General features: G+C 37.0%; 1 protein-coding gene across 1 annotated transcript; it reads right to left on the bottom strand.

The window, feature by feature from the left end:
- Nucleotides 1–11810: 11810 nt before the first annotated feature.
- hsd11b1la (hydroxysteroid (11-beta) dehydrogenase 1-like a) lies at nucleotides 11811–18082 on the bottom strand. The gene is made up of 6 exons (XM_017478724.2): nucleotides 17663–18082; nucleotides 16874–17004; nucleotides 15685–15888; nucleotides 14928–15021; nucleotides 14683–14848; nucleotides 11811–12803 (listed from the first exon to the last, which is right to left on the bottom strand). The coding sequence occupies exons 1-6, from the start codon at nucleotides 17748–17750 to the stop codon at nucleotides 12620–12622; spliced, it is 867 nt and encodes a 288-aa protein (XP_017334213.2). The 5' UTR covers nucleotides 17751–18082; the 3' UTR covers nucleotides 11811–12619.
- Between the last annotated feature and the right edge of the window lie 1020 nt (nucleotides 18083–19102).

Below are 19102 nucleotides of genomic sequence, written 5' to 3' on the forward strand. Positions count from 1 at the left end.
TGTCTGCTAAACGAATTAATGTAAATGTAATTCTGGAACAATTTAGAGTGATTTTCTTCACATTTTTGATGACTAAAAATGAAAAATATTGTATGTTTTCAGTTATTTGTTTTTAATTCCTGAACAAATATTCTATTTAGGCCTAATGCAACATTACATTTTTTCTATACTTTACTACTCAAATATTGGTTTCATCCAAATTTATGGCTTACAATAATGTCAGTCAGTGTTTTCACTCAAAGATAAACTAACTGGCCAAAACATGAGCTGACATTCCCGGAAGCCACCCATAACATCCTGTTACTGTGCTGTACTTATTTCACTGAGCTTATAAACCAGGGCAAGCCAGAAAGCACAACTCTGTGGCTAGCGTGAGTTTTAATGACACTATGCTTTATTGCTGTGCTTATGTTCATATGACAAAATTTTCATCAGTCTTCAAACTTAAATAATCAGACCATAAACAGCAGGTTTCCAGGCGACGGAGCATTGCCTCACAGCCACACAAATACAAACGTACTTTGGAAAACAGAGCTGAAGGTACATTCCGATGGCCAGTGACCTGTTCCACAGTCCGGTGAACACACAGGCACACTTTGTGTGGAGCAGTCGAAGGAGTGAGTGGGGAAGACAGACTGAGTTCCACTTGACTCTGGAAAGCTATTGCATTGGGACTTTGGCCTTCTCCCTACTGTTTGAACTCAGTTGGAAGACGTGGTGAGGAATGCAGTCTGCTGACCATCTGCAGAAATCTGCCTCAGCCAGACAGACATCCACAATTCAGTGTCTGATGATGGCAATGGGACAGTTCTGAGCACCATCCATCCATCCATCCATCCATCAATCTGTCCATCTGTCCATGAGTCTATCCATCTGTTCAAAATAAATAGAGGCTAAGGAAATGCTAACATGTATGAATAATGAGATATAACGCAGTGACAAGCATGCAAGCAGATGAAAGCCATTCTTTCTCTGCCTATCGCTGATCTTTTCATCCACTCTCATTGTCTCCTCCACCTTTCCTTTGTGCTCTCCTGAGATGAAGAACGTGGACTACAGAGGGCCTCAGGTTGGCTGCTCTCCAGTTTTCACATCTGCTCCACTGCTGGGCTTTCTCACTCTCATGTTTTCATAATTGCTGAGCTGTTAGCCCTGGATTTTGCAGCACACACATATACACACACTTTCAGCAAGTTCTATTCATATCCTCAGAACTGTTATGGTATGTATTTAATACGTGGCACTTTTGGTTACGTTTGAGACAGTGAAACACAAAGACACACATTGCAAGAGTTGCGCTCTGTTGAAAGTCTATAGAAGTCAAATCACTGCAATGTACTAAAGCCTTTGGAATTGACTGAGGCCTCTTTCTGGGAGGTGGGGTGTTGGGTTATCATATGGCAGCAATTATACACCAAGTAACATATGAAAAATCACACAGAACTGCCATATTTCACACAAAAGCAGACCAAAAGGCAATTGGTTTGCAGACTTATTCATACCACAGGACAGGCAAAAGAGGCTGCAAATGAGAGAAGAAGAGGCACCAGGAAAGAAAAACAAACAAGGCCCTAGCCATTAACTGTGCCTAATCAGCAAATGTTTAACCAAGCACATCTCTATCATTCTCTCTTCCTCTCTCATTCCGTCTCTCTGTGTGTCTCACTGCTCCCTCCTCCTAGGGTCGATGCCAGCTATGCACTATATTTGAACCTGCTCTGAATGGCAACAGTAGATCAGGCCGAACGCTCCTCACTGTGCCGAGAGAGAGGGAGAGAGCTGCAGCCTGAACTGTTGACCTTCTTCACACACTTGGTGTCTGTTGTGGGCTCCAGGAGGTGCAGGATGGGTCACGGCAAGCTGTGATGGGGACAGAGAGGAGCAGGACAGGGCTGGGGTTATGGGGTGGGGGAATTGGTGGGGGCAGCTTGGTTTGGTCCAATTGGGCCAGAAAGGGGTGCAAGGCACTTCCAGTTACAATAAACTAGCAACGACATGCCAGGTCATTGCTGTCTGAAATATGAATGCCTCAGTATGACACACGTGGATTATAACACAATAGGGCATGCTGCTGTATGGAAAAAATAAAATGGCATGATGCAGACTTACTGTTATCACCTCAGTAACAGCATGTCCTGAAGTGTTTTATTCCTCTTACACCAATCAACCAACAAGTTAAATGCATTTAAATGAAAGTTATTTACTGAAGAACAACACATCATAATTTAACCATTTATAGTATGTTTAATGTTATGGAAGCTCCGTCACATAACTTAGTTCCTATTTTTGTGTGTTACAAGAGCTATAAACAGTCAATCCCTCACCAGTCTCTCTCTTTTTTTCTCTATTTTGAGGTTGATAATTCTAAAAAAAAAAAAAAAAAAGAACACCTACAACTAAAAGTCCTCTGTCCTAAGACTTTCCCTTGGCAGAAAACTTACTGATTATTACAAAGAAATTTCTACACAATTCATTATTTTCATCATTTTTTTCCACACAGGTATTTTGTTCTCTAGATTTTTCACTTGTAGGGCATGTGGTTTCATTTCTCATATTTGACTTTCTCACAAGAATAATTATTTTTCACAAGTTTTCACATGTTGTCACATGTGTTTATTTGAGTTCAGGGTGTAATATATTGAAATGCACTGGTGATCATTTACATCATCACATGTGAATTGTATGTGATTTAGGGGTTACTGCAGTGCTTATCATTAAATAGCTCCAGCAATAACACATTACTAATACTCTTACTGAGTAAAACATGCCATATATTTTTTTTCTTTTATGAAAGATGGTGAGATGGAATATGGAAAACAGCACTGTGTGTGAGTTTGGGAAGATGCATGCATAAATGCATGAACACAGTAGGTCAAGGGCTACAAAAACATGATGTGAATAAAGATAGCGGATTGGCAAATTCCGTGCAATTGCTTCGCACTCTGTCATCGTCATCTGCTTTGCAACTCGTCTTTCAAAGCAATCACTCCCAGATGGAGAATCTGAGATGCAATCACTTCCACTGAGACTGTGTGAGGTGACATTCAAACTCAGTCTTTGCTCCACCCAAACAATTTTACCAACGTCAGATAGACAGGAATACAAAAACTGCTGGGTTTAAGACAAATGCTGACTGATAAATATACTGGAAGTGTTGAATCATACTATATAGCAGTTGTTATTGATGCTCAGTGTTCAGGTGTTTGGGTTGGTTGGATAGATGTAGTGATTGTTGAATGGTTGTAGCTTCACAGGAGGGGAATTAGACAGCATAATAATGCACTTATTTTAAATAATATTGAGATATTGACTGATGAAGACACTTAGAACGTACATTGAAGTTACCCAAATAATAGTTTTAAAGTAAAATTTAAAATATTAATTGTTAGCATGTCCTTATGCCATTGGCATGGGTGCTATATTTTGTGCTAAATAAATAAATAAATAAATAAATAATAACAATAAATAGACAGATAGATAGATAAATAAATAATACCCTAAATGATGTTACTTTTAAACCCGTTTCTCATTAAGAGTAAAATGCCAAAAAATAAAAAAAATTAATAAAAGAGAGAGAGAGAGAGAGAGAGAGAGTTTTCTTGTTTGAAATGACTTGATTGATAAAATGTACATTTTCTTAGATTCAGTGCTGAAAAATTTATTTTTAAATAATGTTTAATTTTTAAGAGACACAGACAAAATGTCACGACAATCACAGAATCAGACATATACAGTATACATTGTGGTGTGTTTTAATTTTTTTTGTAAGTATTTTAAAATGAAGAGATAAAGTGAAGATTTAAAGTGAATGGTGAAGTATTACAAGGATGAAGAAGTAAGCTGACCCACTCCACCATGAGCTGTCCTCCAGCTGACTCATGGTTCACCCCTGAACTTCTATGCTATACAAACTTTATGAATTACAGGCAGTATGACTCTAATCAGCCTCGCTCACTCTCTCTCACAGGGCTAAAACTACCAAAGACACATCAGACTCCAGACAGAAAAGCATTTCTCATCTGGCTTTGCTGCTTCATCCTCAAAAACAAAGGGAGGAAGTTCCAGTCTACAGAAGCAAACCACAACGTCTGGCATTTAATAAACTGCTATGCATCTCTTTTTTTTTGATCTTCTGAAAACTCATCTCAGATCCAGATGTGCAACTTAAGTCAGTGTAAATTGAATGGAATGCCTTGGAATTTTTCCAGAACCATCTTTAGACATAATCAGGTTGTTGTCTCTGTAGCCTTACCAACAAGGGAGTGTTAATGTTGCACCACTGGATGTTGGTTTGGGATTTTTATGGTTGTGAGTGATCCTGGAGCAGCTCTTGGCTTGTGGAGATCCTTCAGAGTGAAGCTAGTGTGTGGAATGAGGAGGTGTGTGTCTCTTCGAGCGGTAACCCTTTTCACTGTCTGTCGCCTTCTTTCTTTTATTCAGCAGACTGATTTATAGGTGCTCACTGGGGAGCAAAAACATGCGTGTCACTGCCGGCCCTTTGATGAATGACTCAAACCAGAGTCTCACACTCAGCAGAGCCTCTTCAGGGGACAACACACTTTAGGGTTTGGGTTCATGGGTTTCAAGGTTTGTATGTTTGTACTGGAGGAAAAGATAGATCAAGGAAAGGGGTAGGACGGTTGAATCATCAGCATTTGTAGAACAGGTACAATTAGGACCTATAGAACATTTAAGGCTTGCTACAGGTGAATAGGGTCATTTTTAAACAGTACTGTAGATATCAAAATGAATCTTTGCAAGTTGATTGCTGCTATTCCTACAAGTATTTTATATTAATTAACACTTATTAGAGCAAAGAAGGTTTGGTCTAATTAAATATGCATACGCTTGCAAAAATATATATTTTTTCTATTTAAAAAAACAAAGCTTTTATTTCATACTGAAAACAATCTCATGAGGAAGACTCTTGCAGAAAATAATATTGGAAAAATCATTTCATTGTTGTTTTAAATACAATATTTAAAATTTTAGAGTTAAAGAAAATTAAATCCAAAAATTATCAACGTTTTAAGAAATTAGGGCTAGGACAGTATGTGGAACATTTCATGAATGCAGGTCAACTCAAAGCTGGTGTTTTATTTTGTTATGAATATAGATTTATTTATTTTTAAAAATGAAATTAAGTCTTTATAATAATTATACAGCTATATAGATATACAGCTTTTTGTGGCATATATGACATGAGGTGATAGTGTCCAGTGGGTGGAGCTTAAAGCTTTCATTATAATGGCTAGATTTAAGATAATGTCTTGGTCACGACTTGACAAAAACAGTGAAATAAACATTTTTCTGTATTACTTACTGTTATAGAAAGACTACATGTTATAGATGGAATTTATAAAAAAGAAATCTGTAAAATGACTGATGTGAGTGTCTGTAGTGTCTTGCCTTAATCTGGAAAATGGGATGCTGTTTCATTAGAGGGGTTGTAAAGATGTACAAACAAACACAGGGGTTGTAAAGATGTACAAACAAACACATATAGAAAAGCAAAGACAAAAAAAAAAACAACAACACGTAAAAGAGGTGGTGTTTAACTAAGAGATGCATCACTTTTCCATCTGCACCAAGCTTTATCTCTCTTCCTTCATGCCATTGCCCCACCTTACCCGGTGCAAGCCTCTGCTTCTCTCCAAATGAAAATTCTTTGTAAAGTCATTTTATATCACTCTTTGAACGTGCACTGAACTGTAAAACCACCCCATTGGAAACAAAATAAAGGGATTGTGGAGGAGAGGGAATGAATGAGGAAGGGAGGGAGGTAGAGATGGGGCTGAAGGAGGAGATTTATAATTCTTTGCGGGCTTTTGGTATTAACCCAAACACTATTGCTGTCAGTGGCTCCAGGAGGGAGGTGCGAGGGGCAAACTTTCAGTGTTAATTGGCACTTTGTAAGCTCAGAGCCTTCTCTTTGTACAAGGTGGAGAGAGAGCTCTTGTTCTTGTTGGGCCTTGTTGAGGCTATTTACGGTTCACTTCTTATCCTTTGTTAATTGGTCTTTCACTGTTCTATGGAGAGCGAGGAGGAAAAAAGAGAGAGAACGAAGAATTTATCCATCCCCCACCCAGCAACCCGTGCATTCGGATCCTGCTTAGAACAGCGAGAGGCAAAGAGAAGGGATGAATCTCTCTTTATAAAGTGCACTCTATGTTGTTGTAGGAGACATAAAAAACCCTCAAATAGCAAAATAATATTCTTAGGCATGTATGATATGTTGCTATTCAGTCAATACAGTCAGCCTTATAATTAATGTTTTTTCCCCCACTTAAAATCGTAAAATAAGAGAACTGTCAGATAAAACTAATTATTCCATGATCTCAATGTATCAAACCATTAAAAAAAAAAATTTTTTTTGTTCATATGCTTTATAGCCACATTTTCATGGCAATTAAGAACCATTTATTCATAATGTGTATTTGTTTAATTTTATGAGTTTTGCACATAAAATTAAGCACTTTGAGATGCCACAAATAAAGATTAATTTCCATCATTACAATACACAAAATTAGGCTGTATTCTGCGACAGCACACCATCCTTCATTCCAACAACATTATTTGTGGCCTCCACAGGCCTGGACTGCTTTGGTGTTTAAAAAAATTTGTTCAAACTGATGAGATGACAGAAAAGCAGAAGGATGGCTTCATACAAGCTTCACCCTTGGCTTGAATTCGGACACAGGCGATGAAACGTAAATAGAAAGTGGGAGGTAGGGGGAGAGAAAGAGGAAAATAGAAAAAAGAAAGCGAGAGGGAGTGGGGGAGCATGGCTTTGGCCTGCTTCACAGCACCTCTGGCCCTCTTCCTCCCCTCCAGTGAGCACATAAACAATAACAGTGTTCGCACTGACAGGACACAGGTGTCAACCATTGTGCACTTTCTGAATAGCATCATGGGGCGGGGGGGCAGAGAAAGAGAAACGGGAGGAGACAAGCCTCCTACCTCACTCCCCTACATCTTCTTGCCCTCTCTCTCAGTGCTGATGTGAACCATGTTCCTGCTGAGGCCTGAATACAGCTCACATTGTGGGCCTCTATTCAAATTTATTTTAAAAGTAGAACAATGATTAACAATCATTTTCTCAAGAGCGAACCATATGAATGGCCCAAGTTCTTTAATGAGCATGAATATTTTTATATATGCATACCACAAAAGCTTTATAATGTTTAAAAATGTTAATGCCATTTGTACCTGAGGGCAATGTTTTCAAATAGATTGGCAATAAAGACAAATATATGCTGAGTTGCCAGCTTATTATCCACACTCACTGCAAAGATATATGTCTTAGCAAGTAAGATTATCTTAAATATAGGCCAATTCAACTAATATTTTTCTTAATTTGATTGTCTCTAAACAAAAATATGATTATTAGGCCTATTTCTTACCCATTTTAAGCTTGAAATTGCCTTTTTATATTGGCATATAAATGTTGCTTATTTATTTTTAAAAAGTAGCAAAATTATATGGCAATAGAGTAAGACAATTTCAAGCTAAAAATGAGTAAGAATATCTACAGGGCATCCCAAAAGTCTCCATACATAGGGTACTATGTTTGCCAGCACCACGTTGGTTGTGCCTTCATCAGTGGACGTTTGTGGATGTCTAATTCTCGGTGGGTCTGCAACACTTCCAGTCTTTTTGAATTGAATAGAATATTATTTTGAATTGAATAAGTTTGGCAACAATGTCGTGTGTGATGTGCTTGCTATATTTCTTGTTCTTGTTCAGCTTCCCAATCCAGCCATGAGAATGATTCAATATGTTCTTCATTTGTCAAAGGCATTCATAAAGGTTATCTGAAGAAAAAAAATGAAGAATGAAACATTTTGGCAGACATTTTGCTAAAAAGTGTTAATTTCCCCTATGTATGGAGACTTTTGAGACACCCTGCAGAAATAGGCTTAATAGTCTTGTATTTGTTATATAATAATCTCATAATGAGAACTATAAAGATAACTATTCCTTTATTCAAGATACCTTCACTTGCTAAGATATCATTGTTTGCAGTGCTCTTTGAGCATTTTCACAGGTGAACCAACCATACAGGTGCACCTTGTAAGTTTACAGTTACTGACCGTAGTAGATTCGTCTCCCTCCATCAACAGAAAGAAACAACAACAGGTTACCAAAGTTACTCAGATAGCATTTCTATCACACTTTAAGGTTTACATTAATATGTTTGTTACCCAGATGAGGATGGGTTCCCTTCTGAGTCTGGTTCCTCTCAAGGATTCTTCCTCTTAACATCTTAGGGAGTTTTCCTCGCCACCGTCGCCACCGACTTGCTCAATAGGGATAAATTCACACATTTAAAATCATGGGCATGAGTATTTATGCTGGCCAGCAATCAATATTTTAGCTTAGAGCTAAGATTTCCAAATAAATCTTTTTTTTAAAAAATCATATAAGAACTATAACAATATTCCACACTTACACTTACAATAATTTGCACACTAATGTTAAGTTCATCTTTTACACATTTTTCACTTTTCTTAATCCTTGAAGCTGAATCTCTACACCTCAAACAATCAGATCACACACTGACTTCAGTGCAGATAAACTACAGTGTTCAGGGTCACATGGGAAAAGACGCATGAGTGGGGCCCATAGTGACATGCGTTTACAGCAGAGACAGTGATGTATGAGCCGTAGCATTGCTTCGCCAGCAGCTCCTCTCTTCCTCTCTGTCTCAAAGGAGATTCATGGGGTTCAGCCTCAGAAGTATTTTACCAGCTGCTTCTTTAGAAGTGGAAAACCTGCACTGACCGGGCCAACCTGAGGAGCAGATATAGAATAATTGAACGACAGAATAACTGCAGTTGTGTAGTAAATAATGCTAAACTGAAAAGCTCGAAGTCATAGGAGCTGGAATCAGAAGCACAATCCCACAGTGGCACGGTCGGAGAGGAGACAATCAGCTCGTACAGAGAACAAAAGTAGATATACAGTAGATAAACAAAGAGAGGCAGATACATAAACACGGAGACAAATTCTGTATGCATAAAAATATCATTTCAGTGCTTTGGCAATACTGTAAATGCTGCAACAGTCATGCCAATAATTGTGAATTGAATTAAACAGTAAAGATATGGTGACAGAGAGACAGACAGACATACAGATATATAGATAGATAGATAGATAGATAGATAGATAGATAGAGCTGTATATATTATACTGTTGGTGATTTGGTGAGAGGGGGAGGGGATTTATTGCCTACCATTAGAAGCACTAATCTTTTGCAGGTGTTACAGGCTGCTAGCTGCTGCACTGAGGCCTGCAGTCATAACCCACGGGGCCCCACCATACATGTGTAAGTGTGAATGAACAAGAGAAAGTTTGTGAAAAACGGGTTTAATGAAAACAGAGTGTGAATACCTGTCCATGAGCTGTATGTGAGAATGCAAATCCCTGTTACCTTGTCTTATGGGTAGCCCGAGTGCCTGTTTGGCTTCATTTGTCTTTTTATTTATTTATTTATTTAAAATCACAACTGAATAGACGATGGCTTGGGGAAACAGCACATATCAGCCAGAATCCCACTGCATGCTGATTTTTCTCTACCTAGATTCTTATTAAAGTCCTGCCATCATGAGTGTGGCTTTACTACCCTGGGAAGCTGGGGAAGAATAATGATTGATGCACATTGGCACACATTACACGAATCCTATGCGTTACAGAGTAAATAAATGATCTCTCTACAATTTTCATGCCCCAAATGCTACATTCATTGAGAAGTAGTAAACTTTCACAAAACTTTCAAACTTCAACTATCTATCTATCTATCTATCTATCTATCTATCTATCTATCTATCTCTCTCTCTCTCTATATATATATATATATATATATATATATATATATATATATATATATATATATATATATATTATGCGTACATGCAGAATATACACATAACTTGTAATTGCTCGACATTCTGTATATTGACCTAGAAAATGTGAGCAGACACTTGGGACCATGTCACTTTTATAATAGACCACTGCCTCCTAGTGGCCATATTTAATCATTGCAATTATTCAGGTGACGCCTGTAAACAAAGCAGTCTTTCGTCTGTCCAAATAACATAAATATAAAATAAATGTAAGCTGAATATATCCTCTAGAGTAAGATTTCCTAGTTCAAATATGAAACGCCTGATAATTTATTACCGTAAAGGTAAAAATAAATATTCTAGCAGGCTGTTTGATTTTCTCCACTGCTAGCTATAGCTGGTTATAACTGATTCTAGCAGGAAAACATGTAAGCAGATCTTCCAAAACCAAGAAAATGTGATAGCACTGATCCATCAGTATGTATGACACTACTGACTAAAAGCTACAGTGAGAAAAAGCAAGGTATTATAATTAGCTAGCTGAATTTACCTCAGGTTGACTGCACTTCTCAAGCCTGAGAGGATATAAACAAAGTTTTTACAGTTTCCAGTTTTTACTATGATCCACATATGGAGACCACAATAACTCAAGAATAAAGATACATTTACTTTGAAAAGAGACTGAACTATGCTACTAATGCTAGTGGCTAAAAACATCACATTCTGTCACTGAAAGCTGCATATTAGAAAGACTGGTGAGTACACAAGTGAGTGCTCAGTTTATTAAACATGAAAGTCTCAAAAAAAAAAAAAAAAAAGTCTAACAGTCAAATGTTTTGCCCTTCAACAGCAATATTTAATCGCCAGTGCAATAAGAATAATGGTGTGTTAATTCCTGCATGGTATCCCAACTCAACACACCTTAGAACCTTTATTCAAAGTAATTTTATTAGAATGCAGTACATTTGTTAAAGGAGTAAGGAGACACACATGTTACATTCACATTATGACAATGTATTTCCTAATTTCTTTAGTATAAGGTTCATAACTTTGAGGACAGATCAAAGAGACCAATACAAAGAGTTCCAGTGATCAGTCAGTCATTGAGTTCATGATGTAATGAATCATAAACACATTTACCCTCTACACCCTTAAAACCCATAAAATAGCAGGAAGTCGAGCACATACAGAGAATTTTAAAACACGTTTCCATCCGATAGTCTAGTATGGAAATCTCACATTTGAAAGTGAAAATAATCTGTAACATAACGAAGTACACATGCTGTATGTGTTTACCCTTATTATCAAGGTACTATGAGTATTGAACATTGAGCATACACAATTGTCATTTTATGGCTGCATCCCAAATTGCATGACATACTAACAAGTATGTCAATATAGCATGCCACAATTTGTTACCTCAGTTATTCACTCATCTTCTGTTCAGGAACTCTTCTGGTTGAATCCTGTCAGGGTCACTGTGGATCCAGAACCAATCCTGGGAACACTGGTCATGTGGCAGGAATACAGCCTGGATGGGACACCAGTCTATACTCATTAACCCCCAGGGGCAATTTAGTGTAGACAATCGATCAAAGGCATGTTTATCATCGTTGGGAGGAAACAGTAGAACCAGAGGAAACCAAGACTCAGATATAACATGCACAACTCCACACATAATAACCCAACCCAATGTTGCGGAGGCAACATTAAAGTAACTATTAAAGATGCCACCCTGTTAATGTAGTGGCATACTATTTCTAAAAATAGTTTGGAGTCTGGCTAGAATTGTTAGTTAATATTTTCTGTATTAGCATCTGTAAATTTTTAAACTTTGCTCCTGTAGTTAGTGTTTATTATTTACTCATGTGAACTGATGTCACCGCCCACAACCTTCCAAAACTACTCCTACTCTGCATGTGTACTGTTATGTGATGAGAAATGAACACAAGTACTCAACCAAGGTACAGACAGTTCTGGATTTTATTTAGTAACTGTAGCATGCCTTAATTGTACTATCCGGTGGAAAGACATCTAAGTCACTTCCTAGAAACAGTGGATCCAAAGTGATAATATACTTTAAAAGTCAATTCAAGATTTCCCTAACATTCTCTCCCTAAAACACGATGGAACTGTTATTGGAAAATAATCAACAATGGGGTGGTGTGATGTGGCATGCAAGGCAAAGTTACTGTTACCACCCTGGCTTAAAAAAACTCCTAAAATGATTTATTTCTCTCATACCACCAGCAATTTTCCAATGCTAACAACTTTGTCAGTTTATAGTTAGGTTTAATGTTGTGGAACGTCCATGAAACAAGTTGGTTCCTGTTATTACTTGTGTTATAGCAGATATAGATGGTCATTCCCTTACCAGTTTCTCTTTTGTGAACTTAATAAGACAAAAGAAATTAACACTGTTACAGAAAACGAATCAGCACCTGACTAATAAGAACTAAACATTCAACAGTGGCTGTGGAATAAATGTCAACAATGCAGTATTTGATGGAAGTACTTTACAACACAGCACACATGTATTTATACCATATCATTAAAAAGGTAAGAAAATTAGAGATTAGAGGTAGGAAAAAGTCATTTCTAGAGCTATCATGGTGCTCAGAACTGAGCTTTGGCAGCAATGGATTCAAATAAAATATACCAACCGACTTACTTTTCCATTTATGTTAATTCATAATTGTGCTATACAACTGTTCTCCCGTATTTATCCAGAACACCAAATGAACACCCCACAAGCTCAAGTGATCAGCACCTACTCATGGCTGGTAGATGAAACTGTTCCTAATGACCAGATCTCTGTAGTAAGGGAACCAGTCTCTGAAGAGTGTGTAGTAGAAGGTGTACCAGGGGTAGAAGGTCTCGCTCTGACGAAGCGCTCCAGCCTTGATGATCTGATATGCAGCCTCATGTGCAGGGTAAGCAGGCATGTCAATGTAGCCTCTGTATCAAGACACAAAAGATATACAATGCCTTGCATAAGTATACACTCCCCTAGAACAGTTCTATATTTTGTAGTGTTTCAACCAGGAATTGAAATTGAATTTTATAGTATTTAATGAATCTTCATAAATTATAGGAATTATGAATAATTATAAATAATTATGAAGTGAAAAGAAAAATCAATATAGCTTGCAATACACACACACACATACATATATATATATATATATATATATATATATATATATATATATATATATATATATATATACACATACATACACTGTAGAGTAAAGATGACTTCAAAATAATGAAATTAAATGTTTCTACATTACAAAAAATACCATGAAGAGCAGTAAACAGTAGTAAATGAAACAAAGTCAACATTTGGTAACTACAATTAGTGCAGTTTTATAAGGAAATGAGTTGTAGGTTTTATTGAGCATCGTGCAGAACCAGCCACAGTTCTTCTGGAGACTTTGACTGTCGAACTTGCTCCTTATTTTTGCAGCAAAATCCAGCAGCTTTCATTGTGTTTTATGCCTTAAAACTGGTCTCTTACGTAATATGCTGCTTTCTTTAATGACATATCAACATTTTTCTGTATCATTTAATTTTGTGCTGGAAAACTAGTGTTTGGGAATCTAAAATGTTTTTTGTACTGACCTGATAATGTAGAAATCATAAAATAAAAAATCTATAACAAAGTTTGTACTAAAAATAGGGTGTGTAAAACTTTTGCAAATATATAAATACAAGTATTCACTCCTGTTGCTATGAAACCTAAATTAGTTCTGGAACAAACAGTTCTGGCATAATTTGATGAATGGAGTCCAATTGTCTGTAATTATAGTGTTACATGATTTTGAGGGTTGGTTATAAAAATATCACAAGATTTGAACATCATGCAGAGCTCTATTAAATCCATTATTAAAAAATGGAAAGAATATGGCACAACCATATTCTGCCTAGAGGAGGCTGTCCACCAAAAGGTAGTGGCTGAGTAGGTAGGCCAAGTAGAAGCAACCAAGAGGCCAAGAATAATTCTGAAGGAGCTGGAAAGATTCACAGTTCAGATGGGAAGAGCTATTCACAGGACAACAGCCCAGACAATCCATAAAGTTAAGCTATATGGAAGGTTTGTGAGCCATATGAAATCCTGCTTCAAGTTTGTAACAAAAAAAACATTTTGGACACTCACTAAACGTGTGGAAAAAGGTTTTCAGATCTGAATAGAAGTTTTTGGACTTGTACAAAGCACTATTATTGATAGAAACCCAACAACTCATTACCCTGAGAAAACGATTCCAACAGTGAAGCATGGTAGTGGTAGCACTGGATGATTTAATAATGGATTTTATGGCACAACTATGTTACATGCTATAACAGTGGAATTTGTGCAATAACTAAAATATGTGCAATACTCAGACATTGTACTATAACTACAGTATGTGCAATTATTAAAAATATGTGTATGAAACCAAGTACAAAGTTCAATAACTAATATATGGGCAATACATGTAGATGGAAGGGTTGGACAGGATCACTTATCTTTTGTGTCAAATGGCACCATGTTGGTAGATGGGAGGGTATGTGTAAAGGTCAGGATGTTGTAACTGTATTTTTGTTTGTGTTTAAAATATGCCTTGGAAATGCAACTGCTATTTCATTGTCTTGAAACTTTACCACTGTTCTCTGCCAGTAAAAACAACTTGAAATGAACTCATTCCCACTAAGACTCACGTCTTACACCAATTCAGCCCACGACCAAATCTATCCCTTGTAAACAGTGCACCATCAGAAATCAAATCATCAGAAGTACAGCATTGAGCAGTTTTCTCTAAATAGAATAAATCTGCTGTATTTAAGCATGGCTCACTTGATTTTCTCCATGGCTGACTCCGTGTCGATGAGGCCCAGGGTGCAGACAGTGACAGTTACGTTGCTGTGCTTCATAGCCAGCTCATGCTGGAGACTCCCAAAGAAGCCATTCAGGGCAAATTTAGTAGCGGTGTATGGCAGAGCAAACGGTGAACACATTTTACCTGCAAAGTTCAACAACATTCACATGACTGCTTAGTCAGAACAGATCTCTGAGTAAGATTTAAAAAGTTCTTTACTCACCAAGCAAGGAAGAGACGACCATTATTGATCCATTAGTCTTCTCCAGGGCTGGTAGAGCTTTCACAGCCATTTTCACATAACTATGGAAATTCACCTTCACATAGTACAAATAAAGGTGCAATGTAATAAACTGTAGACAGTACAAAGCAGCGGTTACAAAGACACTCCCTTACCTCGCTTTTCACAACTTTCAGGATAATAACTTAATACTCTGACAAACATGTGTTATAGCAAGAAGATTTAGTTAATGTGATTATTTTAAAATAACTGCATGCCCAAAAGTGCTTTACTCCTTACCACATCAATCTGTCAATGATCAAAATTTTTAATTTATTTAAGAATTACATTTTACTTTTAACCATTTATAGTTCCATCCATCTATCCATCCATCCATCCTCTGCTTACTCCTTTTCAGGGTCACGGGGAACCTGGATCCTATCCCAGGAAGTATCGGGCACAAGGCGGGGTACACCCTGGACAGGGTGCCAGTCCATCGCAGGGCACAATCACATACACACTCACACACCCACTCATACACTACGGACACTTTAGACACGCCCAATTTATAGTTATCATATAATATTTATAGATATCACTAGGGATATTCCCAGGTGAAAGACCTCATCTATGAGTGTCCACAACCCTACATCCACCAAACAAGTGACCACAAGGGACTGTGTAGTGTGAAACGCTCAGAGATTCTGAGAGTTGAGTAGCATGCACTTTTTTGTGTTGTAGCCCTACTATGTTGCCTCACCTGCATGAGCCATCGAATGTGATCCACATCACCATCCCACATCGCATATGGACTCGGCCCGATGTGGTTAAGCACTATGTAGTCCAGCCCTTTCAGCTGCTCTTCAGCAAACTCCACTACTCGGTCTGCATCAGCTGTTTCGGCCATGTCCGCTGCAATATACAAGGCTTTCTGAGCTCCCAGATCCAGACACTTCTTTACAACCTGAAATCAGATAAGCAACATATACAGTATACACAGTGCCTTCCAGAATAATTGGTAGCATTAAAAAAATCGGGTTAATTTCCAACTGTTCCAACTGATGTGACACTTTCTGTGGCTGTAATTATGCTTAAAGGTATTATATACCATTATATTTTATATTATATACTTTTCTGGGGGTTTTTTTCTGTCCATTACCTGTTTTGTGAAAGTCAACAACCATCTATTTTGTCTGTTTCTGGTTTTTCCCAATGATAATAGATGATAGTGATTTGTACATGTAGTCAAACTTATATTTATACCCCAGGCAAACAGGAATTGGTTAAAGGAAAGTTCCTGGGGACTGAGAGCAAATTAAATATATTTGTTTTAATTTGAATTATTTTAAATATTTGTTAGAGGTTCCAACAATTGCGGCACAAACATTTCTGATAAATATTTGTGTTTCAACAGAGAAAATTGGTTTCCCCTGTTGTTTAAGTGAAAATGTTCAATAGTTGTGTATTGTATACAATTGTTTTGCTGATTTTTATGAAGGGTGCCATAATTTGAGGGCATTGTTTGTTCTTAAGTGACCACAAAGCAGACCCTGGTTACAACTGGGTTTTTTTCTTCTTTTTTCTTTGTTTTTCCTCTCCATGTGTCGTCTAGATCAGTGGTTTTCAAAGTGGGGGCCGCAGCCGCGGTGTGAAAAATAAATTCTCACTCTCAGACAACCACACACACACACACACACACACACACACACACACACACACACAATCAATTCCTAATGTAATGTAATGTAAAGACGTAAGATGTAATTGTTAATAAAAAAAAGGGGGATATATTCAGAAGTCTGTATTTTTAATGTGTTTTAAAGACATCTTGCAAAAGGGGTGCCTCGGTCAAATGTTAATGCCATTTGGGAGGCTTGCCCTGGAAAAGTTTGGGATGGATTTTATTCTGGAATATCTTAACCACATGCAAATAGGAAATGCACACTGACCTCTTTTAATACATGTTCTCTTCTTGCTGTGATGACAATCTGAGCACCCATGCGGGCGTAGAGGTACGCCAACTGCTCCCCGATTCCAGTACTCGCACCAGTCACCAGCACTCTCATGCCTTTCAGAGACTCTTAGGGAGATAAACACCCAGAAATGTAGACATTCAGGTTTACAAATTCATATGCAAAAGTGAAGTTTGTGCCTTGGACGTTCATGTCATGGAGCTGAGAAAAAAAACCTTTTACCCTCTTCTCCACGTTATTGCCATAGGGTAACATACCACTGATTTGGAATTTTTAGAGCAATAAAAATATATATTTTTACTGATTAGCCTTTTCATAGAGTGGGGTTTAGTTGTACTTGTTATGTACTTAAGGTGAATGAATTAAAATCTCCCACAGTCCTCCTCTTTCCCACACTGAACATCATTTTGAACCACCCTCAAAGATTTTTTTTAAAGTCATTTGAAGTGATAAAATACAATATAACATCAACATGTTTTTTTTTTTTATGTAAAATATTCTGAACCTACTGATGTGTGCAGGTTAACAACGACTGAATACTATCCCTGTCACAACATCCTAGCAGGGTATCAGTCACAACTTCTTATATCACTTGTACTTCTATCAGTTGTACTCATTATAACTTTATTGTGTGACTTATAGAGGAATTCAGTAATGTTATAAAATGCACTTATGACGAAGAGTCGAGGAAGTCGTGCGACTTGTTTTACAGGAAGTGAAACGCAAGGGGAAACAAAGTTTAAAACAAAATAAACCCAAACTCACCTTCACTAAAAGTGGGGCCACTCCATTGGAGCGCAATTAAAGCTGCACTCAGACTCCCGAGTAAAAGGATTTTAACGGGAAACTTCATTGCGAGGAGCTGTAGCGGAGGGTCTGTGCTCAGGTATGTTTAGAGAGCCTACTAATCTCTCTGATTGCACAATCTGCACCCAGGACAAAGTGTAAACTGCCTACAGTCTGCTTAAACCACCGCGCAACGGAAGGTGAAACTAGCCCATAAATCTGATGTTAAATCTTTTATTTTAATAGGATACTTTTGTTACTCGATGTGTATGCATTATAATTATAATAATATGCTAATTATTATTATATTATTGTTCATAACTATTGTTATTATATTACAACATCATCATAATCATCACACTGTTGGAGGTAACAACTTGATGAATTATATTGGCTTTTGTGCTTTCGTAGTCCCGTCGGACGGAAACAATGGTCAGGAAAAATAGTTCCGCCCTAGTGCACACTGAAAAAAAGTAGTGATGGGAATTCCAGCTCTTTTTATTGAACCAGATCATTTAGCTCAGCTCAGCAATAAAAGCCGGCTCTTCATTTTCAGTACCACTTCTGGCTTTTATAATTCAACCAAAATTTAGCAATATTCGGACCTATGATTGGTATCTATGCACATAAATCACTTAAATTATTATTCTAGGTAATTATACTAAACCTTTAATTGTACAGAATTTTGAATTATGTTTAGCATAAAAACCATAAATAATGTAAAAACATCAAACACTATTACACATTTGTATTGAACGTTTTATTCATATTGAATTATCCAAAACACAATCCATACCAAACAAATCCCACTCATTGCACTGTTGTATAATTAGAAATGTATCATTCTAATATGGCTGTGAAGGTTGTCAGTAGACCCTGCTGTCTAGACCCTGAATTTTTTACTTGAAATTCTACATGCTGCCTTTATGTTGTCTGTTATTAAAATGCATGTATTAAATGTATTAGAATGTGATCACACGTGATTTGTCACACGCACATATACGTCAACACAACATTCAGTCAGTGCATGGAGTGCGCGTGGCCGAGCAGTGTGGCGAAAAGATCATCCTATTATTCTGTCTTGTATTCATTTCCATTTACAATAATAAATAAATAGCCAAAATACATACATACATACATACATACATACATACATACATAAATCGGTGATGATATGAACATGGTACAACAAATAAAAAAATAATAAGTCCAACAAACAAACAAACAAACAAATCCCATTTATGTGACGTTGTTATAATCCACTGTACTTGGATATCAAGTATGTATTAACCATGTTATTTTGATTATAGAACCTATATTTAAATGGTCTTTTATATTATTTTATTATATATATTTTTTATTTTATGTTCTTACACATTTATTCTGTCATATATTATCTGTCCCGCTACTTCTCTAGCT

This window comes from Ictalurus punctatus, chromosome 10 (genome assembly GCF_001660625.3).
Source record: "Ictalurus punctatus breed USDA103 chromosome 10, Coco_2.0, whole genome shotgun sequence".
Classification (NCBI taxonomy): Eukaryota; Metazoa; Chordata; class Actinopteri; order Siluriformes; family Ictaluridae; genus Ictalurus; species Ictalurus punctatus.

Bases quoted from the DNA above. Each gene is read 5' to 3' on its own strand.
- hsd11b1la (XM_017478724.2), bottom strand. From the start codon at position 17,750: ATGAAGTTTCCCGTTAAAATCCTTTTACTCGGGAGTCTGAGTGCAGCT. The intron at 15,889-16,873 runs GTCAGTGTGCAT...ATCTGATTTCAG, and splicing joins GAGAACATGTATTAAAAGAG to GTTGTAAAGAAGTGTCTGGA. The intron at 15,022-15,684 runs GTGAGGCAACAT...TACTATGTGAAG, and splicing joins ACATTCGATGGCTCATGCAG to GTGAATTTCCATAGTTATGT.